The 14,533-nt window shown below is 40.9% G+C and overlaps 1 protein-coding gene across 2 annotated transcripts in view; it reads left to right on the top strand.

Moving 5' to 3' along the window:
* LOC126235953 (esterase E4-like) overlaps positions 1 to 14,533 on the top strand; it is a 294,714-nt gene that overhangs the window by 235,543 nt on the left and 44,638 nt on the right. Inside the window, exon 1 of one of the 2 annotated variants that reach the window (XM_049944926.1) lies at positions 10,442 to 10,717. The exons of the other annotated variant lie outside the window; for it this stretch is intronic. Coding sequence (XP_049800883.1) covers positions 10,493 to 10,717 — 225 coding nt within the window. The 5' untranslated portion in view covers positions 10,442 to 10,492. Of the gene's footprint in view, positions 1 to 10,441; positions 10,718 to 14,533 lie in introns of those variants that run through there. 2 annotated transcript variants of the gene reach the window in all.

The following is a 14,533-nucleotide window of genomic DNA, read 5'->3' as shown; positions in this document are numbered from 1 at the left end:
ACATGACATGATAAACACTGAGTTGCGTGGAAAACTAACTTTTCTTCAAACGAAGTCAAATATTGAACACATTAACTCATTCGTAAAATAATCAGACAACTAGACTGCTTTATACATGGGAGTTCGATTATTTAAAGAATAGGGAGTACTGTTTACTGTCTAATCTAGATATAAAAGTTCGGCGCGTCTTCAATTTTGTTTCCATCCTTCTGTCTGCACTGTTTTTGGGAGAAAGAAGATGCAGCAGTCTGCGCCGTAAAATTTTCCACCTGACGGCGAGTGCGGTGACGAATTCTGCGACTCACAGTTGGTTGGTGGTCAGTTTATTTCCGCCGCTGTCGCAACAGGATGGAGGGTTGTGGGAACTTTCCACAAAGCTTACTCAGGTATTCGCTTTTCTTCATGACGGAAGTAATGTCGTAAGATTTATCACCACTTCCCTACGGTTTTGTTTACTTTCCAGTGCTGAGAAACAAAACATGTGTAGACTGTATGGTATGCAGAGATTCTTGTTTTTGTTTTCTAATCGAATTTTTATGTTATTCGCAAATTGCAACACCTTCTAAGCTTTTCACGCTAATGAAGGCCACATAAGCATGGTCTTCTCCCAATGTACGTCTGACCAAAAAGCGATTCTGGTAGCTGGAGTCCAAAGTTTTTGTTAATCATTCCTTTTGCGTTCTTGTGAAGATATTTCCATAGCACTTGCGTCCCCTAAGAAATATTTCTTAACATCTAACCGAGAAGTGAAATACCACTTTTCATAAATTTAGCTGTAAAAATTTTTTATGTAACGAAATATTTTCTTAATAGTTTTCATTCCCTATTGCACTCCCTTAGGGGTTGAATTTCCAGAATCGCCGAAATACGTTTTCTTATTTTTTTTTTTCATTTCTAACCGAGAAGTGAAATACTAATTGTCGTAGATGTAGCCTTAAACATCCTTTAGTAATTCTTAAATAGTTATTTATTTAAAAAAAAACTTTCATCGCCGGCCGGAGTGGCCGAGCGGTTCTAGGCGCTACAGTCTGGAACTGCGCGACCGCTACGGTCGCAGGTCCGAATCCTGTCTCGAGCATGGATGTGTGTGGTGTCCTTAGGTTAGTTAGGTTTAAGTAGTTCTAAGTTCTAGGGGACTGATGACCACAGCAGTTAAGTCCCATAGTGCTCAGAGCCATTTGAACCATTTTTGGACTTTCATCTATTTTACTCCCTTAGTGGCTGAATTTTCAAAAAAGCTGAAACACGGAGTTTTTATTTTCTGTCTGAGAAACCAAATACTAGTTTTCGTGGTTCTAGCTCCAAAATTCCTTAATAGCGACATACTTTCAAAAAGCATTTCATCCCCTATTTCACTCCCTTAGGAGTGGAATTTCGGACGATCCCTTCTTAAACGATGCCTACAGTATAAGATCCACACCCTCTCCAGACTTAAAGTTTCTAGCCTTAGTGGTTTGGCCAGGCCAATGATGAGTCAGTGAATCAATCTGACCCTATTTCACCCCCTCAGGTGCTGAATTTACGAAAACAGTGAAACACGTATTGTTTCACCTGTAACCGAGAAGCCAAACACCAATTCTCAAAGATTTAACTTTAAAAATGCTTTCGCAATGAAATATTTTCATAAAACGTTTCACCCCCTATTCCACCTCCTTAGGGGTTGATCTTCCAAAAACAGTGACATGCATATGTTTTATTTCTAACAGAGCAGTCAAATGTAAATTTTCATAGATTTAGCTTAAAAAATGCTTGCACAGTGAAATATTTCCACAAACATTTTCATCCCCCATTTCATCCCCATAAGGTTGCATTTCCAAAAACAGTGAAACAAAGATTTTTTTTAATTTCTAACTGAGAAGTGAAATTCCAATATTCATAGATTTAGCTTTAAAAATGCTTTCATAATAAAATATTTTCATAAAAAGTCACATCCCCTATTTCACCCCTTAGGGGTTCAGTTTCCAAAAACACTGAAACACGGATTTTTTATTTGTAATCGAGAACTGAAATACCAGTTGCATGGGGGCTTAATTAAAATAGAATGCAAATAATTTTAATTTTTTGATTTAGTAGTTTGTCCGATTACGAAGTCTCGTAAGGCCCTGACTAGTATTATTACGCAATCTGACTGCATAGAACAACAACAAAGAATGAAATGGAAATTTTCATTAACACAATTAATTAATTAAGTCCCCAGCAACTATAAAACCTACGAAACCAAAGCACAAGTGTAACTGTTCTGTGTGTGGAAGTATGACTCAACGTACGCATCTGGCACGGTTCTTCTTCAACAACACAAGAAATTTTAAATATCATTTATACTGAATTAATTAAAGAAAATAGAAATACCATAATTACTCAAGAAAACCAGAATTACACTCTAATACAAGAACACAAGCCAGATGCTTTGTTGACTGAACCTGTAATGACGCATTTTTCAGGACATTGAAATAATGAGAAAGAAAAGAAAAGTAGTTTGTTACCTTAATTTATATTGATGAAAAGCACTCTAGACATTACAATCTCTCCACACCGACTCGCTACTATCACATCTCAACAAGAACTTTTCAGTATCACATCTCAGCAAGCACTGCCTACTAGCTCATCTCAACAAACACTACTCACTACGACATCTCAGCACTGACTACCACGAGTTCTCCCAAAGCACTGCCCACAACGAGTTCTCAATAATCACTGCCAGTGGAGGAGGCGGAACAATACTCTCTAGCGCGATCTCTGCGCTGTGGCTCAGTGTAGCCACCTTTCACAGTCTTCATACATGTATCTTTAAAAATACTTTAGTAGCTCTTTAAAAATTATATATTTTCAGGAGAAGCTTTCACCCACTATTTCAACCCCATAGGGTTAAATTTCCAAAAATGTTGACACATGTATGGCTCTATTTCTGACAGAGAAACCAAATACTAATTTTCGTAGGTCTAGCTTCAAAATTGCCTTAATAGCGACAGTGTTCAAAACAAAACCTTCATCCCGATTCTCATCCCCTTAGGCTATGAATTTCGAAAGATCCCTTCTTAAACAATGCCTACAGTATAAGATCCACAACTTAGAATTTCCTCAGCGGTTTGGCTGGGTGATGATGAGTCATTCAGTCAGGACATTGCCTTGCCTTATACATATACCAGCGGACCCGACAGACGTTGTCCTGCATGATATTTCAAGCGATTAGGATATTGAACAAAGTATGAAATGAAAGACAAATAATATAATAATTTCATTATTCTTTATTTTGAAATAACATCAATTTTTCTAAAAGAAATTCGTTATAATCAATAGTGTTTGTTTAATTTTAGCCTAATGCGAGCTGATGAACAATATTTTTAGTCAATACCTGGGGAGTATAAATGAATAAACTTGTGAAAAGTCCGGATTTTCTAGATCCAACCCACAAATCGATATTGTTTGACCTTGTGACTTATTAATAGTCATGGCAAATGCCAAGCGAATTGGAAATTGGGGCGAGTCTAAAGGGATCATTGGGATTCGTGGCAAGAGAACAACTTTATCTTCAAATTTGCCGTTCAAAATTGTAGCTTCAAGAACATTGCCCATATTTTTTTTATGACTAATCTTGTACCGTTGCATAGCTTAGGTGCATTTAAATTTCGAAGCAAAATGATAGGTGAGCAAATTTTAATCGCAAGTTTTGTGGTGGCATTCCTGGTAAATCCAGCGAATTCAAAAATTCAACTGAATAGTTGACTGCTTCGTCAGGATCGGTAGCAGTGTCGATCGATTTGAACAATACCTCATTGATGGGCAATGAGTGTTGTATTTTAAAGTTAATAGCGTAAACATCGATATTTTTTGCGGATAAAATAGCTCGTTCACGAAGCCACGCATGATTAATATTATTAGCTTGTAAATCTGGAAATATGCTTTCAATCAAAGAATCTTTCGTATTTACCATGTTGCAGAAATTGTCTGGCAATTTGATGCAATGTGTGTCTCCATGCAATGGTATTGTTCCATTTCCAATGTTGAGCAATTACTCGGAGAATGATAGTGCCAATGGATCGTTTTGCAGTTGAACACGTATATTTGTTTTAAGACGTAATGTACTGTCATTTCGCCAAAGATAAGATTGTTTTATACATGCGTTAATTTCATCCGCATACGTAGCGCGCGGAATGCCCGGCAATGTCTGTCTAAAATCACCGGACAGCAGCAGTAAGGCACCACCGAAAAGCCTGGTGTTATTATTTAGATATTTCATCATTCTATCGAGAGCTTCAAGTGAATGCTTGTGGGCCATAGTGCATTCATCCCAGATAATAATTTTGCATTTTTGCAAAACTTTAGCCATACCGGAATGCTTTTTTTATGTTGCACACTGAATCTGGATTTGTGTGAATGTTCAACGGCAACTTAAGTGCTGAATGTGCAATCCGTCCGCCATCAAGCAAAGTGGCTGCAATACCTGATTAAGCAATTGCTAACGCAATTTTTGTGATCGAATGCGTGCAAGTATTATTGAGATGAGAAACGTTTTTCCAGTGCAAAAAAAAAAAAAAATCTTGTTCTGCTGCAACTGACAAATTACGAGGGTTGCCCAGTAAATAATGCCCCATATTTTTTTTCTCCGAAATAAAAAATATTAGAAATGTGAAACTTTAGGTGCGAGTTATTTGAAGTTTCCCGCGTGTGTACGCAAAGTTTCAATTTCCTCCGACAGAGAGCGGTGGTGTAGGAATGTTCTAAAATGGCGTCTGCAAGTGACATCCGTCAGAAACAACGTGCAGTGATTGAATTTCTCGTAGCAGAGGAAGAAACCGTGGGCAATATCCATAAACGCTTGTGCAACGTCTACGGAACATCTGCAGTCGATAGGAGTACTGTTGGTCGCTGGGCACAGAGGGTGAAAGCATCAGAGGGCGGTGCTGCGGAGCTCCGAGATTTGCCGCGGTCGGGAAGGCCTCCCACGGCTGTCACGCCTGACATGTTGCAGCGGGCTGATGTTCTCATTCGACGGGATCGACGCATTACGACTCGACAATTGGCACTGGAGTTGTCAGTAAGCAAAGGAAGTGTGGATGTGATTATCAATCAGCTTGGATACTCAAAAGTGTGTGCAAGATGGGTTCCTCGGTGTCTTACTGTCGATCACAAATCCCAAAGAAAAGACATTTCTTTCGATTTGTTGCGACGCTTTCACGTTGACGGGGAGGCCTTTTTGTCACGGATTGTGACAGGTGATGAAACTTGGGTGCATCATTTTGAGCCCGAAACAAAAAGACAATCGATGGAATGGCGTCATGCTTATTCTCCACTGTGACTGTGTTTTGGGATTGCGAGGGCGTAATTCTCATTGATGTGATGCCAAAAGGCAGTACCATTAATTCAGAGGCTTATGTCAAAACATTAGACAAACTTAAGCAGCGCTTCCGGCGCCTTGGGCGTCATGTTAACCCACAGGATGTTTTGATTCAGCATGATAACGCTCGTCCTCACACAAGTTTGAGGACTTGTGAACACATCGCGAAACTGGGTTGGATAGTGTTACCCCATCCACCCTACAGCCCCGATTTGGCTCCTTCAGACTTTCACTTGTTTGGGCCAATGAAGAATTTCATTCGTGGAAGACGTTTTGCCGATGACGAAGAAGTGATTCACGAAGTGACAACCTGGCTCCGTAGGCAGAGTAAAGATTTTTACCGGCAGGGAATACACGCTCTTGTGTCTCGCTGGAAAAAGGCCGTCGAACTTGAAGGAGATTATGTGGAAAAATAAAGCAAGTAGACAAAACATCAGTCTTTCACATATGTAAATTTGATTGTTGTGGAATAAATACTTCTGGAGAAAAAAAATATGGGGCATTATTTACTGGGCAACCCTCGTAATTCGATCGTGTACATTCTTTTGTTCATCAGTGAGTAGTTGCTCATTATTTTCAACGAAAGTAGTTAAAGAGACCGTAATGAACTGTTGTTCGCAATGAATCTCGCTGTTAATTATGTCTGTTGCTGGGCAGTTACGTGAGGGCATACCAAAATGAACGAGTGAATGAGTGGCATATTCGAAATCAGAATGCAAATATCTTCAATCTTTATTAGCGCCTCGTTATATATTTCCGGCGAAAAATCGATATTGGGATCTTCATCAGCGATCCGAATGCGATGCAGAATGTCGTCGCTCATGGAATCTATATTATTCCCAGAGGACAGAAGCTTAAGATGGAAAACATGTCGTCAATAATATGGCGAGTAATTGGCGAATTTGATAAGGAGAGGAACTCAGTGCTGCATCTGCAAGTGTAATATCCCAATGGTGGTCATCTTCCAGCAAATGTAATTCGCGACACGCATCACGATATGTGTCGTACAAAATGCCATTGACTGTCCGCAAGTATTGGAAGGACGTCGGTCCAGGAAGATTAACCAACAATAAACGCAAGAAGAAACATTCGCGTTGCTTTGGATAGACTGTGTATAATCAGCCTAATGTATTTCCCATAAATATGCCGTTGTATCCTTCAACCGGAACACCTCGCTTTCATGGTTCCCACTTTTTTGACTGTTTGTTCCATGTGAAATATCGTGGCACATCAGTATACATTAATGTCTTTGCGAATTGACCAGGAATACCTGGTCGGTTGCACAGTTCGAAAAACTCAGTTAATGTGGTTTTTGGGGCAATTGATGCACGTTGTAGAGCAGTCTCTTCCGTGAAATAAACAAGCTGTCCATTTTCAAGGTGCACGGCCAAATGTATAACAGCAGGGTCTGTTTCGTGTATCGGAAAACCCAAAATACACCAAACTGCTCCTTTGCTGCTGATGTATCGGCCCATTTGATACCGTGCTATTTCATCGTTTCGTGAACATGAACAGCAAATACAGCCATATCACTGCCCTTATGGACATATTTGCATATATATACTTTATTGACTTCACCGAACTGCAAAGCTCAATGTTTATGTGTGCTTCGTAGATTTTACATAGCAATGGTGAATACGGAACCACTCAGTGATTGTCATGTCAACTATTGTACCGTTTGACGTGCGTAATTGATGTGATTGACAACCATGGTCAGTGTCTCTACGACGATACAATGGATAACCATCGATATAGTGATTGTATCATTTAAACAATTTTTTGGAAAATGTTTCGTACATTTTCCATTGTCCATGCCCGGTGCCGTCATGTTTATAGCAGCGCATGGACCATGGATCATGTTAGCGGTAACAATAGCACCGCATGGACCATGGGTCATGTTAGCGGTAAAAATCTTGATCGATATTCTGCTCTGGAATTTCTGCTGAGATAATTTTATCAATTACTTCAGACTGTATTTTGTCGACCAACCATATCAAAATATGCGCGTGGGGCAATCCTCGTTTTTGCCATTCAGCAGAATACAGCTAGCAACGTGTTTTGCCAAATACAGAGGAATGTATAATCAAGTTCATTCACGATTTTAACCTTTGTCTGAAGACACGTACAGTGATATCGTGTCGATCTATTGTAGTCTGACCTGGCAATAACGTAATTTTTATTTCATCCCATTTTGGATTACACGTAAATGTAATGAACAAATCTGGTCGTCCGTACGCGCCCACGAAAGTCATGGCGTCTTGAATATATTCTTGCATATGACGTGGGCTACCAGTATATGATGATGGAAGAATATGTGAAGTACCGATGTCGTTGATATTAGTTATTCGATCTACGTGACCAACAACAACATCACGCAAATGAATGTATTCCTCAGCTCGAAGTTTCGCTTGATTATACCTGATGTATCGTAATTGCTCACTTTCAATTTTCACATACATATCAACGATATATTGATGAAACAGCTGGCGGCATCGGAGAATATTATTGTCTTCATTGGCACGAATCATCAACCGATATGCGTAGAAGTTCATCGCGCTCACTTTCATGCTGGTTTCTGCACCTGCAAAGTAAAAATATAATTAAGACAAAAAGAAATTAATCGTGCATAAAAATAAAATATTAGGTAATGACATGTGTAGATTGTAACTTTTGCTGGATTTCTTTGTTTGATATTTAAATGATATCCATCTTCTCCTTCTCAAAATATCAATGGATATTGCAAAGCGTCGTAATAGCGATGACTGTCTTCAATCGTATGCACTGTGTTATCTCTGCGTTGGATCCGTATATCTCGACGTTCAAATGCGCCGCCAACCATAACAACTGCAACTTCATTAATGGTCGGTACAATATATCGGCCTGCGTGCTGCACAGGTGGTACTTTGTCTGCTTTGATGACGATCGTATAGTTGTCGTTTTGCAGTCTGTTGAAATGAAATGTCATGTGGCTAGGGCCTCCCGTCGGGTAGACCGTTCGCCTGGTGCAGGTCTTTCGATTTGACGCCACTTCGGCGACCTGCGCGTCGATGGGGATGAAATAATGATGATTAGGACAACACAACACCCAGTCCCTGAGCAGTCTGTTTGAAACAGTATTGAACAACTGGACCAACTGGTTGTGATTCTGTAAAAACGTTTCTAAAATACCGACAATTTCTCGCTTCTCCACCAGCTCGGTACAGTTGTACTGGCAGCGTGCGTTTATTTGCTGCTCCTCATCACCCAAGAAGTAGATTGCAGAAATTTTGAATCAGTATCAGGCATCGGCATTAAAGAACCAATTTGACGATACACTTGGCCCTGAATCTTAAACGTTGATTGAAAATTGCGACCATCCTCATTCTGAACGATCTTTGTTGCTCCAAATGATGCCATTTGAAAGCACGAATTGAATTTGCGAATTTTACGCAAAAACAATTTAGATTGAGATGTAGCTCCAGCCAATAGTGTTTTCAATGGTTCTGGCGGCGAATTCAATGGTGGCAATACAACTTTGCCAGACGCGCAGCAGAAACCGGCCGATTCACCTTTGTATTTGAGTGCACGACAGTGTTGGCATTGCTTGTTCATAGCACCGATGACAATTTGTGTATGTGACGAATAGTCGATGTCCGACTCATATTCAAACGCAAGGCGAAGAAGTGATGCTTGTGTCAATGCGCGATACACTTGCAAACATTGTTGTTCACGTGTTCTGAGTGTGTCGGTGACTCGTTGACGGGCCAGTCTTAGTCTCAATGCATTAGCTCGAAGGCGTTCGTTGCGTTGCTCTTGACTTTCATTAGCACGTCTGATTGCAGACTGGTTTCTTAAATTTTCATTGTCCGTCAGTTGATCTTCTGCCGGTCTAATTTACCAAATGGTTCTCGACTAATTTTGAATTCCGAGTCCATCGACCAATATTTCCTCCTCGTCCACGAAGACGTGGCATTGTTTTATGAACGTAACTTATATGTGAATATAATACGCTTAATATTCACTGAAATGCGACACCTGAAATATCAAAAGACACGGTACAAAAAAATTAAAATGTCGAAAAATAAACGAAATCCTAAGCACGTAACTTATATCTGAATATAATACGCTCAATATTGCACACAAAAATGCAACGCCACCTACCGTGCTGATTTAAGAATGTAAATTTTCCAGGCCCCCACTTGAATGGAAACACAAAAATTCATTCATGTCGATCCAGCCGTTTGGCTGCAGTATAGATAAATAACCTAGATACCGACTGCAGCGCCATGTGCCGGGCTGATTTGTGAATCTAAGCCCTCCAGGGCGCCACCCAAACGCATACAAAAAATTCATTACAATCGGTCCAGCCGTTTAGGAGGAGTTCAGTGACATACACACGTACAGTAGAATTATATATATAAAGATGTATATCGTAATCGTGCACAGAGAATTATAGTTCATGTTTTTTTAATAGAAGATCGATGTTCTGTTTGTATCATTAACTGAAATAACTGTAACTGGTGAAAAGGGCTTCGCCTGAAAGTAGTAAAAAAAAAAAAAAATCATACAGCATTGTCAGTAGGCGAAGATTATTTACACTGCGGGATAAAGCTTATCCAGCATTTGTAGCATGACTGTGGATACTCAGTATGCTACTAAACTAAAGAATACGCTTACAAAATGCCAAAAAATAGTAAATAATGTGACGCGTTAGCGTTTAGGATTCTGACGTCTTCTACATCTACTCTGCGTGCGTTTGAGCAAGCACACTTGTTTGCGAATGTGTGTGGTGGGCGCGCGCGCGCAAGAGGAAGGGCGGGGGGCGGGGGGGGGGGGGAGAGAGAGAGAGAGAGAGAGAGAGAGAGAGAGAGAGAGAATCTAATAGATGGGCCAACACCACTGATTGCAGAGACCAATCAGTAGCCGTATTTGGTGTTTTTCAGATAACCTCTTGAGAAGCCAGTGTCGCAGAGGTGTTCCTGTGTATGACGGTACCGGAAAGCTACGGGCTGGCAAGGGGAGTACCACACTGTGTGTGTGTGTGTGTGTGTGTGTGTGTGTGGAGCAGGTTTGGCCAAGTGCGCGCTGCCTTCCCAGAAGCAGCCAGTTGGCAGGCGTGCTGCGGCTGCTGCTACATAAGCGACTCCTTCCTGCTCGTGCCGCCAGTTCTCTCCAGACATGAGCAGAGGCGTGCTGGCGATTCTGCTTTGCGCCGTGGCGCTCACCGCAGCCGGCAGGGGCAGGACAAAGGGGGCGTCGACGTTAGCGTCGGAATTTCCCGAGGTGCAGACGCCACTGGGGCGCCTGAGGGGAAGCGTGCTGCAGTCCCTGGATGGGCGAACGATATACTCCTTCCGAGGAGTGCGTTACGCGCAGTCTCCGACTGGGGATCTAAGATTCAAGGTACGCCAGTAGCTGAGCTCAGGTGGTGATGGTATCAACTTAATAAAAATAAACGATTTAGTTGGTTGCTGCACAACAATCGATATATTTGAACATTTGACTGCTGGAAAACAATCGACTCATTGGCTGTGCATTTCACGTATCGATGTTAAATTATTTAGTCATTCTTTCGAGTAAAACTAGTGTATGAGAAGAACTGAATGAAAACAGCGGATTCAGTTGTTTGTAGTTTGAACTTGGCATATTCAGTTCTAAGCGGAAACAATTGATTGTTTTACAAGGGGACTTCGCGGCAATCGGATTTTTGTAATTTTTTATATGTATAGAATTGTAGGTGAAATTCACAGCTCAGATATCAATCACTAAAGCAGTTCGATGCGACTGTCAAAAATTCTCGATAAAATCGACATTGATTTTCTCCGACTTTAATTCACTAAAGGTAGGCCAATTTTTGGTGGGCGTCGTGGTTCTATTAGTAGCACACGAGACTAGTAATCGCTGGCTTAAATGTTGCTATGGTCATTATTCTTTCTCTTTTTCTTTCCATCCGAATAACTACGGCAGTTAAATAAAAAATTCATCAAATATACAATACTTAACACATACAATTTTTATGAAAAATGCTTGCGTCCTTATTTCTAATTACACGCAGCTCACGAAATTCCAGTTTTCATTGTAAATATGAATTCTTAATTACCAATCTTTTTATAAAAGATCGTTAATATATATATATATATATATATATATATATATATATATATATATATATATATATATAGTGTCTATAAAGGACACTATTTTGATCCAGCAGGTGCTAAGAATTAAGACACAAAGAAATTGCAGACACTGGTTGCGAGTGGGCATTGATTTAAATCAATGGGGAGGGTTGAAAATTTGAGCCAGACGGGGATTCGAACCAAGACCAAGGTCTTCTGCTTACTAGGCAGATGCACAACCACTGTATCATCGGACACAGTGGTCAGGGCAACTGCAACCCTAGCAACCCCCCCCCCCCCCCCAGACACAAATTCTCAACAGATTCACACACTACAAATGTAGTGCCCCATTCCTTCAGTACTTGCGGCATTTCGTCAATTCCCATTAGAGTTTGAGCCTGGTGCACATCCGCAGTGAAGAGATTATTGTCCGACCAAAATCATCACAGCAAACTTGAACATTGTTGCACAGTTACTATTTTTAAAATAGTTTTACGTTTTCGTCTTCTTCACACTCAAAATATCTTTGTATAACTGACAATTAGTTTTGTTAGGAGCACCAGTGCAGACTTTCCACAGAAGAAGCAAGTGGAAATATATTTAGGCCTACTTCTTCGATGCTATGTGTGTTTCGTAAAAAATGACACAAAGCCCTTGAAACCTTTGAAGGCAGTAAGTGTAGGGTACTTGAGGATGGACATAGTTTGTGGATGCTGTGGTGAGATGCTCCTCATTTAGTTCAACAAAATGTACTCTGATTGATGGGCTACTACGCGCAGCTGGCGTAAGCATGGAGTGTGAACTAGCTGCAGGGTAGTCAGGCAGAGGGCTAAAAACTTTTGGGGCTGAGGGATACCAGCAGAGGCACATAACTCGCAGAAACGAGGTAGTGCCATGATGGCAGTACACTGTTTTCACCACTGCTTACACCTGTGGCAGGGAGGCTGGCATCGCAGGGTACTGTGGTGGCTGATGGAGGCATTTGAAAACAACCTGGCTTTTGTTTGATCTTCAGTGAGAGTGTTGTTAGCAGACAGTAACTGTGGCAACCCATACTACACAATTGGCTGACATCTCGGAGATGACATGGCATCCGATGGGAGAAGGTGCACTGGGGTTGGGGAAGTGGGCCTTGGAATGGTTGCTGAGACAACAGTGTACTGGACCCAGGGAACATTGGCTGAAGGCACACGGCTCAGATGCAGATGTGACAGATGGCTCAGATGAGAACATGTAAGAGCAAGCCTGAAAAATCTGCAGACAGGTTGGCTGTGGGTGGGCCAGCTGCAGGCTGGCTGTCTGTGAGCCAGTGGGTGTGCGGGTGTGCCAGGGTGGGGGAGGTTGAAGGGACTGGTAGACGTGCAAGTTGCAGAGGATCCAATTGTGGATGTGCTGAATGGTGACCGTGCATGGTCCCTGGGGCGCACAAGTCCCAAGATAGTTCAGGGTAATCACCTTCTACAAGATTTCTTTACTGTTCAGTGAAATAGTGGCAATTTCATTTTATTTCCAATTGGTCTTTGCCAAGTATGTTTCCCATTCGTTTTCTTCTGGAACAAAGTGGTACAAACAAATTATGTTGGTTGCTCTTCTAAGCAAGTTCTACTAATGTGTGATCTCTGTCATTGCTTTCCGTCATTCCCACTGAAGAATTATTCTTTAGCCTATGCCCTACTTCTGTATTAAAAAAATCTCCCATCAGCACCTTGTAATATCACTTTGTCATTTACCAGTTTCTGTAGCTGCTCATAAGGTATTCTACCTTCTCATCATTGTATGAGCACATTGGTACTTAGCCACCATGTGACATCTTTCCCTTATTTTTAAAACAAGTTTTGCTGTTCTGTTTGAGATTATTTAAACATAAGTGAAATTATTTTTAATTTTCTTATTTATTACAAAGCCTTTGCTTGGATTTCCTCTCTGTTGTTTCTCTGTAATAAAAAATCATTTGTTGGTTCTATTTAGTCATTATTTTTTGCCTAACTTCTGATAAATGTACTATAGGCCTATTCTATTTGACATTGACTCCTCTTCCAACTCCACTAGCCTGTGTTCGAATCCTTTTTTGCAATTATTATTTATTATCACACAATGACTGGAGAAAATGCTAAACAACTATTTACAACAAATATATGTGGTAGAGCACTTGCCGACGAAAGTCAAAGGTCTTGAGTTCGAGTCTCAGTCTGGCACAAAGTATTAATCTGCCAGAATGTTTCTGCATAGGTTCATGCAATCTAAATTTGTAATGGGTTCATAGCCCAAAATTTGTAATGGGTGCATAGCCCTAAGCACAGCTTTAAAATTCAATCAGAAGCTTCTGCAAGTAAACTGTGAAAGTCTTACACTGTCCCTCTGAATGCTATGAAGGAACATTAAAATGTTATGTGATGTACTGTTTGCTGCTCTTCACTGCTGTAACATTTCCATAACCATTGGTGCAGCAATGCTTCATATATGCTGTGGTCAGTTCTGATCCTATTCATTATGCACCAGTTTCATTGGGGCAGATGATAACCTGCTGATTGCTCCCTGGGAGTTTCAGTATGTTGGTGATGCTTCAAGGAAGTTTCCTTCTATCACTGATTATTCCAGGCATCTCATCATCATCATCATTTAAGACTGATTATGCCTTTCAGCCTGAAGCATAGTCCCCTTATAAAATTCCTCCATGATCCCCTATTCAGTGCTAACATTGGTGCCTCCTCTGATGTTAAGTCTATTACTTCAAAATCATTCTTAACCGAATCCAGATACCTTCTCCTTGGTCTACCCCAACTCCTCCCAACCTCTACTGCTGAACCCATGAGTCTCTTGGGTAACCTTGCTTTTCCCATGCATGTAACATGACCCCACCATCTAAGCCTGTTCACCCTGACTGCTACATCTATAGAGTTCATTCTTAGTTTTTCGTTGATTTCCTCATTGTGGACACCTTCCTGCCATTGTTCCCATCTACTAGCACCTGCAATCATCCTAGCTACTTTCATATCTGTAACCACAACCTTATTGATATGGCAACCTGAATCCACCCAGCTTTCGCTCCCATATAACAAAGTTGGTCGAAAGATTGAACGGTGCACAGATAACTTAGTCT

Source organism: Schistocerca nitens, chromosome 2 (assembly GCF_023898315.1).
Source record: "Schistocerca nitens isolate TAMUIC-IGC-003100 chromosome 2, iqSchNite1.1, whole genome shotgun sequence".
Classification (NCBI taxonomy): Eukaryota; Metazoa; Arthropoda; class Insecta; order Orthoptera; family Acrididae; genus Schistocerca; species Schistocerca nitens.
Note: the sequence above shows the minus strand (reverse complement) of the source record. Positions and strands in the feature narration are given on the sequence as shown.